At 42.4% G+C, this 23,606-nt stretch overlaps 2 protein-coding genes across 2 annotated transcripts; one reads left to right on the forward strand and one right to left on the reverse strand.

Annotated features, from left to right (window-relative positions):
* Window positions 1-127: 127 nt before the first annotated feature.
* On the reverse strand, window positions 128-12,126 carry kcnj13 (potassium inwardly rectifying channel subfamily J member 13). The gene is made up of 3 exons (XM_057050611.1): window positions 8,570-12,126; window positions 4,966-5,529; window positions 128-3,375 (listed from the first exon to the last, which is right to left on the reverse strand). The coding sequence occupies exons 2-3, from the start codon at window positions 5,480-5,482 to the stop codon at window positions 2,801-2,803; spliced, it is 1,092 nt and encodes a 363-aa protein (XP_056906591.1). The 5' UTR covers window positions 5,483-5,529; window positions 8,570-12,126; the 3' UTR covers window positions 128-2,800.
* Window positions 12,127-12,256: 130 nt separating this feature from the next.
* Window positions 12,257-23,341, forward strand: ngef (neuronal guanine nucleotide exchange factor). Its single transcript, XM_057050606.1, has 15 exons — window positions 12,257-12,689; window positions 13,847-13,946; window positions 15,233-15,550; window positions 15,724-15,785; window positions 16,636-16,886; window positions 17,117-17,277; window positions 17,361-17,513; window positions 19,032-19,161; window positions 19,243-19,317; window positions 19,825-19,914; window positions 20,574-20,737; window positions 20,824-20,982; window positions 21,803-21,882; window positions 21,982-22,086; window positions 22,179-23,341. The coding sequence occupies exons 1-15, from the start codon at window positions 12,482-12,484 to the stop codon at window positions 22,421-22,423; spliced, it is 2,301 nt and encodes a 766-aa protein (XP_056906586.1). The 5' UTR covers window positions 12,257-12,481; the 3' UTR covers window positions 22,424-23,341.
* Window positions 23,342-23,606: the final 265 nt, after the last annotated feature.

The following is a 23,606-nucleotide window of genomic DNA, read 5'->3' on the forward strand; positions in this document are numbered from 1 at the left end:
CAGAAATGTGACATAAATAGACAAAAAATTCTAAATTAATAAAACTATATTTGAATGAACGCAAAGCTAAGGAGAATCGCACACATTACTGACACCACTGTTACCATGGATACTCACCAAAACAAGCTTGTTTAGAAAATATTTATTTAATGTATTTTACACTGTACAAAGGCACTAAAGCATGAGAGATACACAGAAATCTCTTTCTTGACAATCACAGAACACGTTTCCTCCCTTATAGTCATCTTTAGCAAAAAGATTTCATTAAAACCAAATAAAAATAGACAAGAACTCGTCTTATACAATCAGCCTTGAAAGGGAAACTTTTACATCATCTCATCTTCCATTTGCTTAAACTTGACATGTATTATTAGAGAAGCAATACATCCTTTTTTATACATGATTATGGCAATGATTTGTCAAAAAAATAAGGCAGCCGTGTGCACCTCAGTCAGCGGACAGTATCATCAGTCACTACAGGACAGAACGTCCTTTCATGGAAGGACAGGACAGCAGAAAACACAGCAGTTTTAAATATTGGCTTTTGATTCTGCTGCTCAATCCAACACGGAAAGCTTAGGATCATTTTTCATGTCGGTTTGGCCCTCAAGAGGAGGGTTTGTGGCTGCTTTAGTCAGGCCTGTCAGCGGCGTCTGACTGTTACGAGGCACCGAAGGAAGACGCGTTCTAACGCTCGCTGTGAGAGGTAGAATAAGCAGAATTGGATTGGAAGTATATTTCGCCAAACAGTGATGCATCATCAAAAATCACAAAAACGGAACCGAAAATGGAAAAAAGCCAAATGCCAACACTTGTCTGAAGAGCCTAGATGTTGAGATTCCTGACCGGATGCTCGGGACAGCCTCTGGATAACAGTACCATGGGACAAAGAGGCTCTAACAAGGACAAACATCTCGTTTTCTTGACTTCACTGTTTAAATTACATGAAGCCAGTTGATCCAAGATAAACCAGAGAACATGGACACATTCGTTCTCCTGCATCCCAGCATCTCTCACTAACTGTGGTGTAGCTCCATGTATAGGTCATGATATATGATCTGTGTTATATACTACAGTATAGCCAAAGGCCGAGCATTGCTGCGTCCCCTTATAATCAGCATTATATTTAGTATTCCCCTACAAAAGCATCCTAAAACTGCCTCCTCTTGTTAGTTCTTGCTACTGGCTACTCACATTAGCAGATAGCAGGATAGTAAATAATTACTCCTCAGGTTCTACACTTTACTGAAAAACTATGACGCTGTTGTCTGAATTTAAATAGGTTTGAAGTCCCTAACATTGTGTTAAGGCTGATATTTCAGCGTTAATGCCCCTTTTCTCCTCTCCATCACATCTGAGAGACATGTCTCGCTGTGACCTTTGATGAAGGAGAACATTGTAGAAGCGTGACGTCAATGAATCATGACGTCATAAAAACACGACATGACAGCAAAACGAGAAGCGCTGGGACTGAAGTGATATGTAACATCCATTATTGTGGTAGCTAACATCAGTTAGCTGTCAGATTCTGATGACTACCTTCATGGATTTGGTCTATCAGATATTCTTTAACTGTTGAACTTGTGGTCATTTAATTCCCCACAAGATGCATCTTGCCATTATTTTTATTAATCTGTTCAATGTCACAATTTTCAAATTTCCTGCTAATTGAGTCACTTTTCACCAACTAGCCTTGTTGTTATTTAGCTCACTGAGTTTACAGACAAGATCTTTACGTAACATCTTGCATCTTCCCATATTTCTCTCGTCTGGCCCGATCTTACATTAGTCCACTGCTGCTGCGGTTTACTATTGCTGTTTTATGTCTGATTATTTTAGATAGGTTAGATTACGGAGGCTGAAACATCACCTGTTCTTTAGCGGTGGCTCAACTTCAAAACAGAGTCAGACAGGAGCAATCGATCACAGCACAGGCTAGCGTGCAGCAGCCCCACATAGAGGAGCACCGAGTGATCGATCAGACAGGCCACAGCTGTCGTTGTTTGATGATTTTTCTTATAATAATTGTAATAATAATAATAATGATTGTATCTTTAATTGTGATAAGTAATCTGAAACTGAAGCCTAAACTATCATTAATTAATTTAAGGAAAAACACTTATGCTTCATGTCATGTTACACATTTCTAGGATGCGGCCAATGAACTGAGAGAGCAAAAGAACGATAACACAGAATGTTTTAGATGTTTTAAACGCAAGAGGGGAAGCATTTAACCAAATTTCAATCTATTCCTGATCATAACGTAAATTTAGAAAAGAGAATCATGTTGTATGTTTCTATTTATTATTTATTTACATTTTTATAAAAGCTTCGCTTTGCTCTATTATTCAAAAAATAATTGTGCAGGGACCTGACATGTTTGAGTAAGTTCCTTTTTTTTCTTTTGTTACATATAAAAAATTCACAGTGTGTTAATAATAAATATTAATGACTACAAAATTACATGGAACTGAATTTGAAATTTGAAATTATACCTCCTGTAATCAGCTATAAGCATAATTAAGTACAGTCACTTTATCATAGCCCGACACACTGGGTTTAGTGTGGGTCTCTAGGATATCTCAAACTGTTTGCTACTCCGAATCATCAAGGAAGGAACTGGGGAAGGTGGATTTGTCAACCAGCTGGATTTCATTTTATTTTAATTAGGTAAATGTACATTTCTATTTAAGCAAAAAAAGGCATAGCTTCAAATAAAAACGATCTGCCCCATTCTTGCCCTTCCTGAAAATCCCATCACAAACTCATTCTGTCTCCAGGAGACTCCGAGTCAGCATCTTTACTCTATCCTCTCGTTGCCTTCACCATTGATTTGCACCACAAAGTCCTTGTTTGATGTTTCCTTAGAATGGGCCATGTCGAAATGTTGCATTTTCATCACGTATCTACCCTGTTCGTCCAGCACCAGAGCGGGGATGAAGCGTCGGTCAAACTGGATCTCTTGGCGCAGGTAGGAGGTTCTCTTCTGGCAGAAGTCACCAGTTCCTTCTTGTAATGCTGACAGGAAGACCACCAGTTCAAAGTGGTTGTTCCTGCCTTCACACAAGGTGGGGTAGAGAGGGCTCTGCCGGTCCAGGGGGTGGTAGAAGGTGAGGGGGAATATGAAAAGGGGGCATGGCTGTTGGCCCAGTTGGTCCAAGTGGAAGTCCACAGAGGTCTGGTGCAGGACCTCTCCTTCATACTCCTCATACAGCACCGCACTCACCTTCACATCGACGAGAGGATGGTGCAGCAGGTTTGTGGCTCGGAGCATGAGGCACGTCTGGCTCTGGTGCTGACCTACCACCGCATAAGGGCTAAACCGGATGGCCCCAGCCCGCATCTGGGGGCGAGCGATTTTGGCTACAAATGCACCTGCGGGATAAGAACAATAAGACGTCACTTTGTATAATGACACTCCTCATTTAGCAATGCAAAAAATCTTAAAAGAGTCATAAATCTCAATCAGGGCAGCAGGAAATAAACTCCAAGCGTGGGCAAACTCAGTGTGAGACGCACATTATCAGTTTCCAACAAGGGTCTGGGCTTAAGCTTCTAAGCAGCCTGGCTCCCATTATTTGTTATTTAGGAGTCCCTCATGAAGATATCATCAAATGGACAACAATGGTGTTCATGGCAGAGCTGAAAACTGAGACATCCTCAACATTCCTGCCTGTTTTCAGTTTAAATGGACACGTGCTGATGCTAAAACTGCAGTTTCTGTGCAGTTAGATGGGATTAAAACAGACTGAAACAAAAACAATTCTACTAGGAGAAAGAAAAATATAATTATTTGAACCACACCACATCTGTGAACAAGTGAGCTCGTTATAGTGATGATTTAGGCCTGTTTCTGGGCCCTGACAGGTCACCAATGATGGGACAATCAACTCTGGATTGGCAGTGAATTTAAACAAAAATGTTAGAACACCTGTGATCTCAGTGTCTGAAAATATACCATTAAAGAGAAATGAATAAAAACACACAGCAGCTTCACATGTAACACGATCAACCTTAAACTCACCCTTTCTCCAGCCTAATTTGCCTGGGGCTCCTTCACAGGGAGGCCTCCCTCACCATCTTAATCTTTCTTAAATAAACATACAACTGATCATTGATTATTGTAATAGTACGACTGTAGTACATGAAAATTGAGATTAATGAAATACGTATTTAAAAAAACCTCCCATGAAAATGCAGTACTAAAGGTGTCCATTAGATGTCACAATTTATCCCCAAATCACTATGAGAAAGAGACAACCAGCGTCCTAATATAGGACCAGTAGATTTGTTCGAGTTTACCTTCAAACGGACTTCTACATTTTTCTGAAAGTCAGAAAATAGGGACAAAACAAACTCCAGATTGGACAGTTTTGTTTTTAAATCACAAAAAGACTCCCTCCAGAAAGATGTTTCATCCTGTGCAGCGTCGGTCACAGTTAACTTTCCAGCATGCACTTGACAAAGGTGCACGAGCGCACGTGTGATGGCATTATTGACAATAGAGGCCGTTTATGCATTTACGATTGAATATTTCCACCACATTCTGCATCAATTACACCGCTGTCCTCGCTTATCAGGCTTGTCTGCACGTTGTCACCCAGTGAAAAGCGATAATGGAGTGTAATTTATGATAAAGGAGAGTCCAAACTATTGATTTCACACACACTAACAGAGGGTTGTGTTAAAAAGAGCTGAAGCAGCAGAGTTGACAACAAAGAGTTGTAAACATGTCCCTGGAATGACCCCAGTTCGGTTCACTGCGGTTGCGATATCAACCTGAGAATCTAGTTTGAACACTAGAGTGAGTTCAATCCTCCTTGTTTGGTTGCTAATTAAATAAAGTGTTTTGCTCATGCAATCACCACATTCTGCTTCGTTCCGCATTTTAACTAGCATCTGAACTTCTTTCGGCTCGAGCGGTCGGAAGGTCCCTCGCTTTCGTTAGAGATAGATGAGGTTTACCTGTGATGAAGGCTTCCAGCATGAGTCCCAGCAGCATCTGCACAGCCAGAAGAGCTATGGCACTGGGACAGTCTCCACTGGGGAACATGGTGCCATAACCAATAGTCAGTTGCGTCTCCAAGGAGAAGGAAAAGGCAGCCGTGAAGCTGTTAATGTGCTTCACACACACCACATGCCCCTGCGGGGGCGCGTCATGGTCCTTGACAGCCAGGTCTCCATTTAGGTGGGCCAATAAGTACCACAAGCAGGCAAAGAGAAGCCAGTGGGACAGGAAGGAGACACAGAAGGCTAATAGGACCCATCTCCAGCGTAGAGCGAGCAATAGTCCCCACAGGTCCTGCAGGGCCAGGAGCCAGGCGCCACGTGAGAACCAGCGCTTGGAGCCAGAAGGGTACAAAGAGGGTGGGAGCGAACAGTGTCCATCTTTGGTGACCAGACGCTGGCGAGGCGGAAAGGACAAGAGAGGCGAGCAGGAAACCTTGCCACCCAGAACGCGACTGTTGGATGTGGTTGTCATGGTTACAGGTGGATTTCAAGCGGGCCGACGCGGGATGTGGGAGGATTCTGAAACAAGACCAAAATAAGAAAAGAGAGATGTTTTTATATGACCACGAGAATCTGGAATAAATCAGCCTGCGCCTTAAAACCGCTCTTTTGGTCTGGTTTGCTCGGGGACACGCGGACACTAACAGCAGCAGCAGCTTAAAAATATTTTAAAATTTGGACCAGAAGAGCGTCCATTTTCATACACATATCTTTAGAAAGCACATACGACGAGCATGCTTTGATAAATTCACTGTATTAATTTGACCTTTATGGCAGTTCTGATATAGAAGAAAGTGCATTTCTTCTTCCTTTCGCATCCCGATGACCCCACCTAAACCCACACCTGAAGGCTAACTCAGAGAGGTGCGATAACAAAGGAGGGGACACGAGGAGCGCACGACTGAAACATACTGAGACTGGACCATCTGGCACAGAGGGGAAGGAGACCGGGCTGACAGACCTGAGGAAGGAACCAAACAAAACCCAACTCATACAACACAATAACAAACACCGTTTTTTAAACCGTGTATAAAAATAAAACCCAGCAGAAAAACGCTCGTAAAAAGAAAAAAAAGTAAGAAAGTATTATTAAAGTAGTATTAAAGCGGAACGCATTTATTTTGAAACCAGCACTTGACTGAAGTAGTTCTGAAAACCTGGACAGATGTGGAAACATAATCAATCCTGTAATGCAAAGCTGAACAAACAGATCCGCTCGGATCTGCCGAGCTGTGGAAGCCTTCCTTTAAATCCCGGACCTGAGTTTGTGTCTATAGACCCATCGCGCTAGTAATTTAAACAGGCTCTCCTCTGTGGAGGACCTTTGAGCACAGATGTATGTGCAGCCCTGACAGGCAGACAGCTAGAGTTCTGTCCCCGTCAGAGTCTCTATTTCTATGTCAATATTGTTGCCAGGAGATTAGAGCAGGTCCCAGCTGGGAATCTGTCTGAGGAACACGCGACACGCAGAGTAGGAATGTGTCTTTCATCTGTGGGAAGCTTTAGACTCACTACGTTACATGACTTTCCTCTCTTTTCCCCTCAGCCTTGGAATATACATCCATCTGCATTTAATCCATGTTTTACTGATGCACTGAGAACTCAGGGTCACGGGTGATGTTTATGGCCTGACTGCTTGGTGCTTATAAGAAAGGCCTGATGATGCGTCCGCTGCCAGTGTCAAAACATGAGTGCTTGGCGAGACGAGGATGGTAACAAGCATATATAAAGACACGAACCCACTCAAATAAATGCTGCTGCTGGACATTTTTAACGTAGTTCAAATGGATGTGAATGGTCAGAATCACCCTTTAAAGGCTTTAGCATTTCATCTTTTGGTTAATGTTTAAATCCTCTCTGATGTTATGTCCATATAAGTATTAATGTATATTGAGGAGGGACAAATGCATCCAACATATCATAAACCACACAACGCAGGTGTCGTCCATACAGGTATTGAGCCACCGTTTAGAGCAGCGACTGTGCCATGCTTGTTACGTGCACTTGTTACAGCGCACGTTACGGCCAAACTGGTCCCCAGAGCAGTTTCCTATCGGCTCCTCTCAACCGGGCTGCAGGTATTCCGGATCCATTGTGCAAACGTCAGAGATGTCCAGCCGGTTCGCGCGTTTGTGCAAGTGGTGATGAAAAATCAATGCTTGTGGAAACTTCCACTAATGTGTGACAGGATCTGTTAGGCGCCATTGATGGTTAAGAATCCACTGGAGACAGAGCAAAAGCTGGCGTACACGCTCGCACCTCTGTGCTCGGGAAACTACACACTTTGCCGCTGCCCAAAGAAGAATTGCATTGTGGGATACCTAGCTGGCCCTCAAGTCCTCGCACTTCCACCTCTGATGCCTACTTGATAGAACAGGAAGAGGAAGGGCGCTTCTGGGAGAGCAGGAGCAGACATGGCGGCTGACCTTTGGAGGTGAACAGCACTCGGGTGGCCGCCGATGATGTTACACAAGAATGTTTGGCCACCGAGTGGATGGCAGCTGTCACGGTTATCTCTGGTTACTTTATTCAGTAATTCGCGTTTCTGCTTCCAGATGTTGGTGGCACTTTGTTTGCAGAGGCTTCGGTGTCCAGGATGAGAATAATAAAGGTTTACTATTATAATGTTTGATGTCAGAAGGGATTTATTACGTCGCTGCTAAAAAACCAGGTCAGAGGTCAAGGTTATCGTGACCTTGTGTTCTGACTCTGTGGTTGTAAAATGCTCTCAGATGTTTGTGGATATGGAACCTAACCTGGGACTGGTCTACTGAACTTGACCCATCTTCTAAATTCTAAAGTTCCCGACTCTAAAGTTGGAACTTCAGAAACTTTTTCTCACAATAAATACTTGAGATGTACAAACTTTGGCAACAAATTCACCGGGAACTCAAGGAGAACGGAAGGCGAAAGCGATACGATCCCGGCCGGACGTCACCGATCGACATTTGACTGTTAGATGCAAACACACGAGTTTACATCACTTTTTTGTTCAGGCAGCACTAAAACTGAAAATCATTAGCGCTTTCCTTCCCAGCCCACAAACGAGACGACCAATTGAACCGTTTCCATTGTTCAAAACTGGCAAAGTTGGGAACAGTACCTGGACTCAATGGCTCTACTTCTAACAATCGCCTCAACAACTGAACAACTTCATGCTACGTTCGCTTCCTTTGACTTTACTCAATCAGGGAGGGCTTCGAAAATGTCTCGCTCGAAGAAAGAGGACAACGTCCGCCGTCTCATACATGACACCGCGGACAAAAAGTACTTTGTGAGAGCGTGGCGACGAGACACTAAGCAATGACAGCTATGCCACTGAGTGGAGTCAGCCATTTTCCGATGAATTTACCAAACTTTCAGCGCCTGTCCTCTCTATTCCCAACAATAAGACCCTGAAACATCGCTGCAGTCATAAAACAGCCAGGTTTTCTGCACACAGACTGCTTACAGGAGAAAGAAATGCACATAACTAATGTGATCAGAATAAATCCCCCTTTTTAATCATGGTCTGATTAGATCACTGATCACTCACTGTCCCGGTATCAGCATCACTCACCTAAATCCGTTCAAGGGCCCTAGCACCTTTTCACCTTGGAGGTTGATGTAATCGGGCTCTGATTAGGTCCCTGATCGTGCGGTACTGTCCCAGAGGAGTGAAGCTGGTCTCGGTGTGGAGCCGGACTGAGCAGAAGACTCTGATCTGCTGCTTCCAGCTCTGGCCAGAGGATCATTCAATTGGTCACATTACTCTGCATGGAGCCTATTAGTGTTCCCGGAAGACAGAAGACGGAGGAGGAGGAGGGAAGGGGGAAGCAACACCTTGTCACAGTTCATTCAGAGAGTTGCTTGTTGCTGGTTGGTGTCCCACAGCTGCTGCTGTGAGAACCTGGGCTGGACCATGAGCGTTTAACCACTTATTGCATAAAAACCGGGGCTTTCTTACCAAGTCCTCATCCGGCCCATTGATTTTGCTGCAGCGGAAAAAAACAAATGAATAAATTGTTGTTTCTAAAGGGAGACAGCTGAACAGTGAATTCATTCGCAAATGTCTGAGAAATCTATGATTTTTGCCTCTTGCTGCTTCTCGACGTGACTGCCGTCCCAGTGCAACTAGCAAACTGGAAAAATAGAAAATGAGCAGTTACTGAATAACGGTGAGGTAAAAGCTCGACGCCACAAACACCAGAATAACTGTAGAAATGTCTTTATTGATTGATTTTAAATGTGAAATGAGACAACGTGATCTCAGAACAGTTAATAAATTAGCTCAGGGTTCAGCGAGAACTCATTTACTGTTGACAGAAGAATAGCACAGCCACATGACAACTTAAAGTCAACACTGTTTTTGACCCCGAGCAGCAGGACGGAAGTATGGGTCTGGCCATTTAACACTTTTTACAGCGTTGCCTCCACCACGTTGCTGTTTGGAGTCGCCCTTTTGGTCCGATATATAATTATATGTTTTATTTTTGGCCCATTCATTTAAAAAAAAAAAAAAAAAGATACAATCTTTTACTTTGACTCGTATCATGTAACACTTACTTAACTTTTCCACCATAATAAAAAGAGAAAAAACAACAGATTTGAGCCCTAGAAAAAGAAATCGCAATGACAAAAAATGAAGTATGTCAGGTGGAGGACGTCAGAGGGAAATACTCAGACAGGAACTGGATCCTGTATAATGGCTGTAACTGGGGCCCATTTACTTTGAACTGGCCTCTCACCTGCTCCATGACTAGCTGCATTAGCAAACGCACGGATAACTGCCGAGTGGGCCGAGGACTCGCCGCCACATACGTACTGAGCCAGCCCACATCCTTAAATCAACAAAGCAGAAATGGATCGCAAATGCCTGCAGTTTTAAGATTAGACCACGGTGGAATGAGTCTGTGGCTGAGCTCTGCAGGGAGGCCAGAGGAGCGTTTATACAGGGGGTTTATCGGATGCCCCATCGGACGCTGATGGGAGGCAGCACCGGGGCTGAAAATATCGCCCCTCTTACACAATAACTTGTTTGAGTTGTGTGAAGACTGTTGAATTTAAAGCTGGGAATGTCCCGAACAATAATGGGATGCTTATTAGATCTGATGAAGTGAGCAATTGGAAGCCAACCAAGCATGTGACGAAATTAGAGCAGAGCGCTCGAGGTATGTTAGCTGTGGTGCTTCCAGCGTGACATTGCTGAGTGTTTTAAAGGGTTGCTGGTGCCATCCTGGCCTGCCTGTCTCTAGTGCCTGTAATCAAAGAGAAAATAGGTAAACTATCATTTCAAACCAAATGCTCTGGCTTTACGAATACAACCCCAGTTGGTTTGCTTTTACAACCTGTATCTATGAGACTTAACTTTCCTACAAAGGTTCTTCCTGGATGTGCACATGCACACATATTTGATAAGAGTGTTGTGACTTATTAACCAGGAATCATTAAAGTTATGCTGGATATGTGAAGGATTGCAGCCTTTCTACATGGACCGATGGTTAATACCGGTACATGCTAATTACAGATGCTACATGAGTGATTTTGGATGTACTTACTCAGCTTTCTTCTTGCATCTCAGCGGTCGCTGAGGACCGTGGTTAATGAATTTCATTTGAATTTAATGCAAAATTTAGTGTTGTCTTGATTGATAGAACTAAAACAAGATATTGTTCCTCATCTGAGACATCCAAGATGTAAATCTGGTCGAAAAAGTCAGATATTTACAATGGATGTGATGAAAATGACGTGTTGTAAGCTGGAGAAAAGCGAATCTGCTTGCAAGACATTTTTCCGTCTCGCTTGTTGTAAATCTTTTGTCCTGATATGGACTAATGTGTCTGAAGTAGTGATACTGACCAACTACTCATATTATTGTTCATTGTTTTTCGTTGTTGAGCGACTAGTTTCAGTATAAAACAGACTCAGAGTGCTTCTTTTGTCATTTTCAAGTTATTTCAGTGGCTGTTTTGGGTTTTTCTTTTTTTTTAACAGATGTTGTCCCTCAGTTTATTCCACAACAATTTCTATTTATTTAATTTTATAGTTGTGAGGTGAGCACCAATGCACAAACCAGCTTATCCGCACACATAAATGTCGATGTTTTTAGAGCTCCACATGCTGTTTTCCAAACTAGTGAAAAGAAACCAGCAAAATATGTATTTAGTGTAGAAAGAAACGCGAATGTAGCCCTGACACCATCATCAAACACCATCTTACACACTCCAATAACTATTCTAACCAGATATTATTGGAGCAGCAGGGTCAGATGTGCCACTTAAGCATCTTCTGTTCAGAGTTTAAGACAAAAATATAAATTACTGAGCCAGAATCATTGTGAGGACTCTGGTAACATACAGGGGAGGTTACAGAGTAAGACGCACTCAAGTCAAATATTGAAGTTTGTTGAGCTGAATTAATGCAATGCTGCCATCCTGTGACCAAAAGGTGCCACTTAAGTGTCTTTCCTTTCTGCCTCTATAAACAATGAAACCACATGATGCGTTTAAGAAAAAGCATCCACAGATAAATTGAAGCAGACAGCTGTAGCTCAACCCTAAAGTGCCCCCCCTCCCCAAACATCATATTCCTAATCTCAAGCTTTTTGCAAAGACTTATTGTTAAACTTGTTCACATGGTTGGACTACGCAACATAAGTGAATCTAATGACTTTAAACTGTTGGAAAAATGGCGCAGATATTGCAGGACTGCCATCCGTTCACATTCCCCCCCGCCAGCCACAATTCTTTCAGGACATTGTGGTCTCATTGCTGAGCAGCTGGCAAGCTCCTGGCTGTTGTAGAATGTGAAAAATGAACTTTAAACCCTGTTTGTCAGCTGACATGCGATAAAACTGCTCTTTGAGGCCCTGGCTTAACGTGGCCTGGAGTTTAGCACCAATTACTGCACAGTGTTGGACAAGGAACTGACAGGCAAAGGCACCTGTGCATTTATGAAATACTTTAACCTGAATTACTGGAGCAGGTTGACAGAACAAACACTCATGCACACACACACACACACAGGGTGGTTTTCCTGATAGGAAGTGCAGAATGCAGAAAACAATTAAACAGGCAGTAATTAGTCAGCGAGCAGCTTTTCAGGTTTCACCACTGAAGGCGTTCCAGGGCAGAGAGGCGTGAGGCCGGTGAAGCCAGGTTGAGTTGAGGAATGTCAGTGCGTAACAGGGTGGTGCAGAGAAAGGGACAGAGGGAGGGAGCACAGCAGAGGAGGGACAAAGAGCAGAGAAACACAGTCATAAATGCAGTAATTACAGTGTAGGCAAGGGAAGTAAGGCAACGTTGCTGGTTCCACAGGCTGCCAGCTGCTAACACCAGTGGGACTCCTCAAAGAGAGCGAACAGACAGCCGGGGATTAAGCCTGACCAGGAATGGATATTTTCCTCGATTCGGGATAATCATCATTAGGATCCAGCAGAAATTTACCCTCTCCCTGTGTTACTCAAAAGTTAAAGGAACTGGAGTCCTTTAGCATGTCTGTGACTGCCCTGTTCAGGGGCAAGTTTGGGCAGAAGTCACAGGACAATCAGGAGAAGCATCTAGCTGCCACGGTTTACCCCGGCCATGATGAGGATGAGGACGATGACTCCAGGGGCGGATTCAGCAGGGATCCAATCCGCAGGAACTCTCGCTTCTACCGGTCCATGCGGAAGAAGAGGCTGGTCTCATCGGAGGCTGAAAGTAAGAACTCTGTGATGTTACTATGATCCAGTGTCTCATGTTACACGGGAGCTCCGTGGCGGCTGAAGCCACAGCAGCAGCCTGGCCACGAACATATGGTTTTATATTACTGTTATTATTAGGAGTGGAACAAAGACTAGTGCGTACCATCCTTCCATACAACTCTACATCAGCGGAACTTGAGAAACTAGTTCTGGGTGAACAGAACAATTGCCCCTGTAATAACTGCAGATTCCAGCTTTGGGCACCAGTCTTTTGGCTCCTGACGTCGACTCTGGAAATGATTTCTGAATTGTTGGGGAAAAGTTTAGGAGTTAAATATATATTCTACCCAATGTACAGCTAAATCATTTCAGATCATGACACAAGGTCAAGTGTCAGGTTAGCTTTAGCTTGATTGAAGCCTCAGAAGGAGGGGAAATTATGGTGCAGATGACCTGAGCACTTTCACATGTCATGCGCACACCTGACAGCTGGGAAGGGGATCTGTCTGTCTGTATTGTTGCCCGTCTGTCTGTCTCAAGAAAGGCTGAAGGACTTTTGTCTTCCAGAGATAAATGTACCATAAAAGAGGACAAAGGTCAGATAAACTTCTCTCTGAGAACTTCCCATCTTGCAGGTAGATTAAAGCATGACTGGCCCTTTTATCAACATTTACAATGCCGGAAGAAGCAGAACAAATAAAAGATATGTCTTTTTTATGCCTTCACAAAGCTAATAGCAATTTACGCTTTGCGTTTTTTTAGACGATTACAGGGTATAACATTTAATTGTATAATATAATATCAGTTATTATACATCTAAAGTGAAACATCTGCAGGAAATTTGAACTGTTTTCTCTTCCCTCTGCAAATGATGTTTTTTCTGTTTGTGTGAAGCCATGAGGTGTTTAGAACAATATCTGATGACACCAGATTTGACAACAGACAACAATATTTTAGCTAGTACTTATCTAAAACCACTGAATTTCACTCTGCTACACACACATCAGTGTGAAAACGTTGTGTAGCTTATTTATACATCACAAAGCTTCTCTGTATATTTCTATTTTTATGTCACCTGAACATTGTTACACTCCCTACATGGCAACGATTAACTCTCATTTGTGGATAAAAATATACAATGCAAACTATAATAACTTCCTTGATTTGTTCCAGACTGGACTGGCTCTGACCACAGTCCGTCCAACAGAGCAGGGTTGCCCTCCTCCAACGTCTCTACAGCCCAGAAATCTCCTTTGTTGCCCCAGGCCAGACGGTGAGTTGGCATGATGTCAATGCCCAACCCAAAGACACAAAATAAATACACCCAGAAACGCACGCGCATGCACACACACACACACACACACACACACACACACACACACACACACACACACACCACACACACACACACACATGTTGAAATGCACATCCTTGCACTTATATCTTTGTGAGGACTTTATAAGATAATAATTCATTTCCCTGCTCATGACTCTAACAATCACAACTAACCCCATAAGCAAACCCATCTGTAGCACCCTTCGATACAAGAGGCATTCCTAAATTGGACTGCCAATCTGACTTCTGCTTCAGGAATCATCTGCTAATCTTTCCTCGGGCCCTTTCCCTGCGCTCTCCTCAAGCCTCTCTGACACCCTGACAGTTGCTTCTGTGCCTCTCGGGTGGAAGACAAATTTGCAGAACCTGTGTTATTATCGTGTTTTACAATTCACCCACAATGTTTGTGTGACAGTTTTCATTTATCTACATTGTGTTATTAGAAATCCTTTAGTGTCCGTGTGTTTGTTGTCAAGCTAGGCTAATTGGGGATCACATTTGTCAACTGTTGAATTACCCCTGTTTATTTGATGGGTAACCTTGTTCCTTAGCTGAGGGGTGAACGTTTGAAAATGGGCAGATTACACAGTAAACTCAGCAGTAATGTGGTTTGGAAAGAACAGAACACAGTAAGTCCAAAATGGGGATAAAAAAGGGGATATCGAGGAAATTACTGCACAGGTCAACAGTTGCGACCTCTTCGTTGACAGCATTTGTCCAGCCTGAGTTCTGTAACTTGTAAATGATAAGTAAATTTCCCTTTTCTGTTGAAGACATAAGCATTATGACATGGTGATGTGTTAGGATCCAACATCATTAATAATTTAATATAAGCGGTATTAGAGGTTTCAGTTTATGGTTCCTTTTATGGTTTATGGTTTATGGTTTATGGCTCCTTGTGCTGTCTCCATTGTCCTGTCCTGTCTGCCCTTGTCTGCTTATTTCTGACCCAAAACCATCTCAGCGGAAGACAAATCTATTAAAATCAACCTCAGGCATCCTCCAGAACTTTGCTCGTGATTACATCATGATGTAATAAATATGTAGTAATATGTAAATGTGCTCGCTGTGCGTGTTCTGTGAAGAAGTAATCACACAGGTGATAAATCCACAGCTCAATGTGCGTATCAATACCAAAACCCAACTGTGGTTGAAGACCTGCATAATCGGATGATAAAGACAGCTGCTGTGATGTTGAAGGATATTTTCTCTTTGGATACGCAGCCCTCAGCCGTCGCCACAGAGCCATCTTTCTCCAACCGCGTTGCCAGGCAATGCCGAGGCCAGCCGCAGAAACGGAGACGCTGTGGAGAGATCAAGAGGAGAGGTGGGAGGAGGGAGGAGGGTGGACATTTCTGTTGCCTCCGACAGTCGGCATCCAGAATTCAGAGCTGACATGATCAGCTCTTATCGGACTCACAACATCCACAGCAGAGACATCCGAATGCTGTCCGAGCAAACGGCTGCAGCCTGCACCGTGGAGGACGTCAGAGGGAAAACCATGAGCTCAAAACAAGCAGACCAGGAAAACAGCAACCTCAGGTCAGTCAGAATTACAACTTGTGGAATAATGAAAAGATTCCATAATTATTCGAATTCTGAATCCGTTTCATAAGAACCGGACTAATACTCTGTAACTGTTTGCACAGGTGAGATGTCAGGAGGAATTCATTTTTGTGCCGTCCACACCACTACTTACGTTTTTCCCCTTTCAGGTTGCTGAACAATGGAAACAGCTCCCAGAGCGCCAACGGCCTCAGCATCATCAAAAGCATTGGTGAGCAGAGACACATCGAAAAAGTTCACATATTTACCTTCTGATATTTATTCTTCCTGAGTTAAGACACCTTCGCCGAGCTCTTGTTTCCATTCGTCTGTGTCCACCCGCACTGGCAGAGACAAAGATCTCCCCGTATTTACTCCTATTTCGGAGAGGTCTCTCTACATTTATGTCAAATTAAAGAAAGAACAGTCAGAGCCATCCAAAACATGACCGCACCAGCGATACAGCAGGTGCATCAGACATGTCATTTCTCTTTTATTTCTTTGCTTCCATGTGTGTTTTTCAATCTTATGTAATTCTCAGTGCAGTCCTACACCCACCAAAGCAATCTGCAGCATCTGAGATTATGCAACATGCCCGTTAGTCACCTTCCCTCTTCTTACAGGCTACAAATAATTATATCATAAATGGTAAAAGAAAAAGAAAATCTTGGTTCACTCATATTTTTAGTTCCATCAGTTTAAGAGCGAAACAAGACAAAGAAGAGTCCACTTTTACTGGTTGACAGCTTGGGTGGCTTTTGATCTTTGATTAGATAAAAAGCTTAGAAATGTCACAGGCTCGAGTGCAATTTCTAAACATACAAGCCTCCAGTAAACTCCAGAGAAAAACATAACCACATGTATGGATTGTAAAAAAAAAACAACCAAAGGTGCAGAAGAGTCCAAATTGATATGAGAGCTTCAAGAGTCCTTCTGGACACAGCAGAGGCACCGAAGAAGCAGCACAGCTTTGCGGGAACAACAGCCTCAAATGAGGAAATTATACTGTTCTGAAGTTCAAAGAGGGCAGTTTCAAGACCGAGCCAAGACACTTCCCATAACTTCTGTCTTTTGACCGCCAGCGTTCCTGTACCAGGAATACCGGGACACCTCAAAGCAGCAGGAGATCGAGCAGCGCCGACAGCGTGAGAACCTTTCCCCTGAGGTCGGGTCGGGGACTGGGGCAGCAGGGTCCAGCGTGGCCTACCCCCCCACCATACAGCTGCAGCTCAGAAACAACGCTCGCTCTCTGAGCTTGTGGCAGAACCTGGAGGCGGTGCAGAACAGCGGTCTTCTTATGCAGCTGCCACAGAAGGAAGTCATAATGCAAGAGGTGGGCTGCGTTCTGGAAACTAAATGAAAGACAGTGACCATGAGGATGAGAAAGAATAAATAAATCCTGAATTAACCAATATTTTAGATCCTGAAATCCTTTGAGGTGGCTATTTGACATTATCTTTGGAACAATCTCCTTGTAGAACCACATCATATCAGGTGTTTATTAGGTGTTTAAGGTGTGCCCACCATTGCTAAGGTGGATTAATGATTCTCTTTTCCTTGTAGGCTATGTTTGAGCTTGTTACCTCAGAAGCATCCTACTACAAGAGCCTGGAAATTTTAGAGACACATTTTCTCCGTAACCCCGTTTTATTTAACACCCTCAGCCAATCAGACATGCATTTTCTCTTCTCCAACATTGAGGACGTCATGAAAGCAAGCGAAAGGTGACGTCGAGTAGTTCATGACATCACTTCCTTTCTAAAACCTGGGTTTGGATTACCAGCTATTGTCTCTCCCATTTTTGCAGGTTTCTCATGGACCTCGAGCACAGAATGGAGGAGTCCATTTTGATTTCCGATGTGTGTGACATTGTTTACAACCATGCAGTGGAACACTTCAGTGTCTTCATCTTGTATGTAACCAACCAAGTGTATCAGGAGAAGAACTACAGGCGCATTTTGTGAGTACACCTTTACGTAGAAAAACATCTTTTGTAGCGGATGTAGATCTTTTAGCTTCAACCAAAAGTTGTCAGATTGTTATAGAAGGTTTTTTCCCCATTGTCAAGACAATAAACACATTATATAGTAGAGGTGCTGATGGTTCCTGGGCTGGTACCCATATAAAAGCACGTATTTGGGTTCAAATTAGTTGAATTGATTTGTCCTTACTAGTGCTGTGCAGCATTCCAGGAGTGAAAAGCCAGTTGGAACCAAACAAAAATTTGACCAAGAGCTCTTTTTACATCATCTGATCCTTTGATTAAAAGTGGATCAGACCCTCCTCAAAGGAAGAAAAACCGGTGTGTGAATTTGAGCATTGCGAGTTATTATAAGTGAACAGGTATTTAAACACAACAGCGACAGTGTTCATGGCTCACAATAAATATAATGCCTCCCTCATTCATTACATACCTGCAGTGACATTCCCACGCAATGAAAACAGCAGACAGACAATAAAAACCAACTGAGAAGCTATTTGAAAAAAATGAAAATAACCAAGTAATTAATGTCAAAATTCATTAGAACATTTATTTACATGTGTGAATATGATGTAAATACATATATCGATTAAATACATACTGTATATAGATTATACTTGATCCAGTGAAAGTCAATGTTGTGTTGAAGCAAAGATCTAAAGGGCTTGGTAGGAAATTACCCTCACGCAGGTATGTATCACGCACAGCAAATTGTTGTGGCTATTATCAATACACACTACATTTAAAAGCTGGTTCCACACTGGCTGTTACTGCTTTTTGAAAGGCTACAACAGAAATTCCCTTTACTTTTTAGTTGGCACCAGGACGTGTGAAAATGCAGGTCCAGGAAAGTCAGAATATTTTGACACTGCTAATGTGAAAACACATTTCTCTGTTTAAAAAAAAAAAAGCCAGACAAGGAAGGCTTACGGGTGATTAAGGCGGAACAAGTTGAACCGTGATTCACTTTGACAGGTGTCGCGTTGGAGGAATGAAGACTGCGAGTCACATCCATAATCGTTAAAGTCTTATAAAACAAACCCAAAAGTGAAACTTTCTTCACACACAAAGAATTTAAAGAAGAAATCCATTAAAGGGCTGCACAATTTCCTTTGCGAGGCATGCCCCCAACATCACCAGGTATCATTAATGACACTTTTTGCAGTAAAATTTTGGGATGAAATGAGGTAAAACCTGTTTTCCTCCAATTGACAGGGGATCCTATTGTTTTCTTTCCGCATCATTGAACTTTGTGTAGGCGGAAGCGCATCGCTTTTTGCTCTATTATACAAAAATGCATACATGCAAGTAAAGGTGGATTTTACTATTCCCATAAACATCCCAGGAAATAAAAACACGTTAGTTTTCACGGTATTAGTTGGAAAGTAGGTTGGTTTGTAAGTTGGTTTGTATTCCTGCTGCGAGCACAAGCAACTTTGCATTTTTCAATCTAATCTTAATTTGTGTTGTCTTAATCTGCTGGGGATTTTTGTGCAGAGAGGGAAACCAGGCATTTCGAGAGGCCATGGCTCTGCTGGAGAAACATCCGTGTGTCAGAGGCCTGTCTTTCACCTCTTTCCTAATCCTTCCTTTCCAAAGAATCACAAGGCTCAAGCTGCTGGTGCAAGTGAGTAAAACATAGCAGCACTGCAAAAAAGAAAGGGCTGTACGGTTTGGTTGCTTTGTGACACCCGGTTTCTCTGCATAGAACATCCTTAAGAAAGCAGAAGAAAACTCTGAGAGGGAAGCAAACGCTATCAAGGCACATCAACGACTGGAGCAGGTGAGTGACTGAAAAAGGGTTGAGCAGCGTTTCACATGAGCTCTGATGGAAGTACACCAACTTTAAGGTGCTTGTATTTCCATTTCCTGCTACTTTAGCTTGAGGATTAGGTCCACATGAGAAAGATTTATTTGAATTTTAGCTCTGTTGCCTCATAGCAAGAGGGTTCAGACCTTGGGAGCCTTCTGTTTGAAGTCTTCATACACACATGCCATTCACTCACTCACTCACTCACTCACTCACTCACTCACTCACTCACTCACTCACTCACTCACTCACCACTCACTCACTCACTCACTCACTCACACTCACTCACTCACACACACACACACCACACACACACACACTTAATGTCAGTATCCCCCTTATATGCGTGTGTTTGACTGTGGGAGGAAGCACGAGTACTTGGAGAAAATACAATCTCCACATCGAAAGCAGGGAGCAAAACCAGATTTGTCTTGCTATGAAGGTTCTGGTCTGATGGCAAATGTTTGCGTCCTTCCTCAGATTGTGAAAGAGTGTAATGAAGGGGTACGAAAAATGAGTCGCACCGAGGAGCTAATCAACATTGAAAAAAAGCTGGAGTTCAAATGCAAGGTAAATCAGATTTTATGTCACTTGTGAATTATAATATTATTAGTATTTGTTTCCTCTGACCATTTATTTGAAATGCTGCCATGCTCTTTTTCACAATTGAAGGGTATCAGATCTGCTCAAATCCTCAATTTTTGCAATGTACTTTTTGCTAACTCATGCCGGTGTGGCCAGCACACATAACAAGAATGGAGGATATATTGAGTCATTCACTCAGTATATTAATTTTCATTTATTACCTTTTCGGGGCCAGTTTTGCACATTTCAATGAGATGAGTGTTCCCAATTAGTTGGTGATTCAGACATAGCAGGTTTTTGAATACAGGAACAAATCACATTTGTTCTTCACTTCAACTTTCAAATATGCACACTCATTCCAAACCAGGTTTGCTTCTTTGGTAAGCAGTATGTAGTCATGATAAATTGCAGTATAATTAATTTGAATATGAAATAATGTTGCAATATAACAGCTCTATTTGAATATTCTCTCGCTCTGAAGGACGGAGGGTATTCAAAATGGAACTGCATATGAAGGGAAATTAGAACGCAGCTTTATGAGGAGCTTTGTTGGGGATCACAGGCTTTGTCTGCACATCCAGGTTGACCGTATGGAAACTTTTTAGCCAGACAGTTGTTGATCATCTCTCTGTTCGCCCCTGCAGTCTGTGCCCATCATTTCTCACTCGCGGTGGTTACTGAAGAAAGGTGAAGTGCAGCAGATGTCAGGACCGAACAGCACGAGGACCATGAGGTCTCGTAAGCTCTACCAACCGCTCTACCTGTTCCTTTTCAACAATCTGCTGCTGGTCACCAAGCGCAGCTCAAGGTAAAAATGGGTCCAGTCACTTGTTTTGATGCAGGCGTACGTGGTTTTTGAGCAAGTTGAGGATATTAATCGAGGCTTGTTGTCAGTGGGGACAAATTTCAGGTTCTCAACTCATGCACACGGGCCATGTTGCGAACTGATGATCTGGAAGACCAGGGCCAGCTCTTGGCAAACGTCTTCAATCTCAGACTTCTTGAGAACCAAGAGGATCGTGAAGTCCGCTACATGCTCAAGACCACCAGTATGTAAGTACCTGAAAGACCGTTACATCTGTGGTCTCCTGACAACGACATGCGTGGATGTTATTGAGACTGCAAAACAAGAATATTACAGCTCCTGGTCTAATTTAAACCTCTGGCACCTCTGGAGAGTGGGCCTTAAGACAGGACAAATGGGTTGGACGCAGTGTAACAGAGGACACAGTCTGACTGTCGGACAAATAAAATGATTTCTTATGGTGTAACATCATGTCATAATAAATAAAAATGTATCAATTTTTCCCCATCAATCTACACTCAGTAGAGCCCAAACCAGATATTAAGAAGAAAATCAAAAATTAAGTGAAAAAAGGACAAACTGAAATATCATATGAACATCAATATTGACACAGCCCTTTACAGCTCGTAGAGCACATCAGAGCAAAAATGAGATCCATGAGGTCAGCAGAAAGGCTGAAGAGCTCAGTCAGAACTGCAGCAGGATACAGAGCTGGACAAGGCTGGAAACACATTCTGCTACATTTATTTATTATTATTTGTTGTTCGTATGAGAATGTGATTGAAAATGAAGCAGATTGCTCTTTTTTCTAGCCTCAACCAGTGAGAGTCTTCAAACATTGTTGTAATCCAGACAATAAATCAAGACAGTATGACGTATCGATGCGGTGTACAAGAACTAACAATGGAATCGGTTCGGTCATGACTGGCAAACAAAGGTTGCATAGATGATTCACTATGGGTGGAGCCAGGGATCAACGTGCTGGTTTTACGCCAGCTACATGCACTGGTACCTTTAAAGCTTTCCCAGTAATGCGCTGCTGACACTCTAATCATACTGTGTGGGCAGGAGCGATAAGCTGCGATGGATGTACGCGCTCACTCCCAACCGGCGGACACGTTTTATGTCTACCAGCACCCACCAAACAGGTGAAGTGCAATATCATGCAACACTGTGACTGAGTGCAGCCCTCTGGGTGCAGATGTGGATATTTGTACTTCAACTCTGTGATATACACTGTATATCAGACTCTCCACAGGTGCAGTGTATTCAGTCTTACTCCTCTCAGGAGCCTGATGAACTCTCCATTGAAATGGCGGATGTTTTGAACCTGTTAGAGAGAACAGACGATGGTTTGTAAAGTGCTTCTAAAACAACAGAAAACATTTTTTTATACTGGTGCAATTTTCTCTACATTGTGTTTCTGTGCTTCTTCTTTTTGTAGGCTGGATGCTGGGAGAAAGACTCCATGATGGCGAACGGGGCTGGTTCCCCAGTCGTGTCGTGGAAGAGATCCAGAGCAAAGAGGTCCGTGCTCAGAACTTGAGAGAAGCCTTTAGGATTCAGCAGGCCCAAGAGGGGGGATCGAGCAGAATCGGTATACGGCCAGGCCGTCGTACTCCCAAGACCTCCAGTGTCTCCAGCGCTTGGCCAGGCCAAATGGACAACAGCAGCAAAGGAAAACAGTAGATCACTAATGCTGAAGAGTGTCATCATTTTGATCCGTAAGCACTAAAAAGCCTATTTACTATACTTGTGAGTTGATTCTGAACCTCTGACAACTAGTCACTTTAATTTTAGCCAGTTAAGCAGTGATTGTTTTGTGGAATTTGTTTGTTATGAACAACTTCATTTGATCATTTATCCCAGTTTACTTTGTACCAGCGATGCGGCATGATCTAAATCTGTGCAAGAGGTGTTTTATTAACCCACAAACTGTAGTGTTTGAAGCATGGAGCAAACCTAAAGATTGCATGGTAAGAACCTGTGAGATTTGTCTATTTCAACGACATTAATGAGCGTTAACACAACTACATACAACATAAGAAATCAATTTTAAAAAAGAAACCCTATATCAATCTTTGATTAAATTGGTTAATTATGCAATTACGTTGGGTCAGCGGCATGACTGAGCACTTAAATCTCATGAATATCAAACTCTGACTGGCTGAAAATATTCTTGTATCAACGACAACTGTGTATGTTCAGTTTGGCTTCACAGTATTTCGATTCCAGCAGTTTAGATGAGTGTGAAACACACCGACGGAGTCTTTACATAGTGTAGCTTTTATACGGAATGCCACTTTGAAATGGATTGCTTTTGGAATATCATCACACACACACACACACACACACACACACACACACACACACACACACACACACACACACACACACACACAAAGATTTTTAAAGGAATTGTAATGCCAAATATCTGTATTCTCTATGATGTATGAATGACAATGCATGTTTGTAAAGCCTGATTGTCTTATAGTTTGTACAGTAATGAAAAGTGTTAATTGTTTAAATTAATCGTAATTATTAAATAATTGCTTTCATTTTTTTAAAGGTGTAAATAACTGTTCATAAAAAAGATTTGATCAGTGATGGCATTGATTCTTCATTTGTTTTTTATTATTCTATGTCATTTATAGTTTTTCCATAACAACAAATCTAAATGGGATTTATTTTTAGTGCAAATGTTTATTACACTATAAATTCAGATCCAGCTGGAACACAATTCCAGCGCTTCCTCTTTTGTTTGTGTTCATATTATTTAACCAAAATGTATTTACCTATAAGTAGAACACAATTTTATTCATTTACTTGTTAATTTAAGCTAAAACATACACTTTATTTTACATTAAAACAA

The sequence above is a fragment of the Takifugu flavidus genome, chromosome 12 (genome assembly GCF_003711565.1).
Source record: "Takifugu flavidus isolate HTHZ2018 chromosome 12, ASM371156v2, whole genome shotgun sequence".
Classification (NCBI taxonomy): Eukaryota; Metazoa; Chordata; class Actinopteri; order Tetraodontiformes; family Tetraodontidae; genus Takifugu; species Takifugu flavidus.

What these genes read in the sequence shown, in the direction of transcription:
- kcnj13 (XM_057050611.1), bottom strand. Translation starts at nt 5,482, where the DNA reads ATGACAACCACATCCAACAGTCGCGTTCTGGGTGGCAAGGTTTCCTGC. An exon ending in GCTGGAAGCCTTCATCACAG is followed by an intron (nt 3,376 to 4,965) that starts GTAAACCTCATC and finishes CTTATCCCGCAG; the next exon opens with GTGCATTTGTAGCCAAAATC.
- ngef (XM_057050606.1), top strand. Translation starts at nt 12,482, where the DNA reads ATGTCTGTGACTGCCCTGTTCAGGGGCAAGTTTGGGCAGAAGTCACAG. An exon ending in TTGTTGCCCCAGGCCAGACG is followed by an intron (nt 13,947 to 15,232) that starts GTGAGTTGGCAT and finishes TTGGATACGCAG; the next exon opens with CCCTCAGCCGTCGCCACAGA. An exon ending in GTTAGAGAGAACAGACGATG is followed by an intron (nt 22,087 to 22,178) that starts GTTTGTAAAGTG and finishes TTCTTTTTGTAG; the next exon opens with GCTGGATGCTGGGAGAAAGA.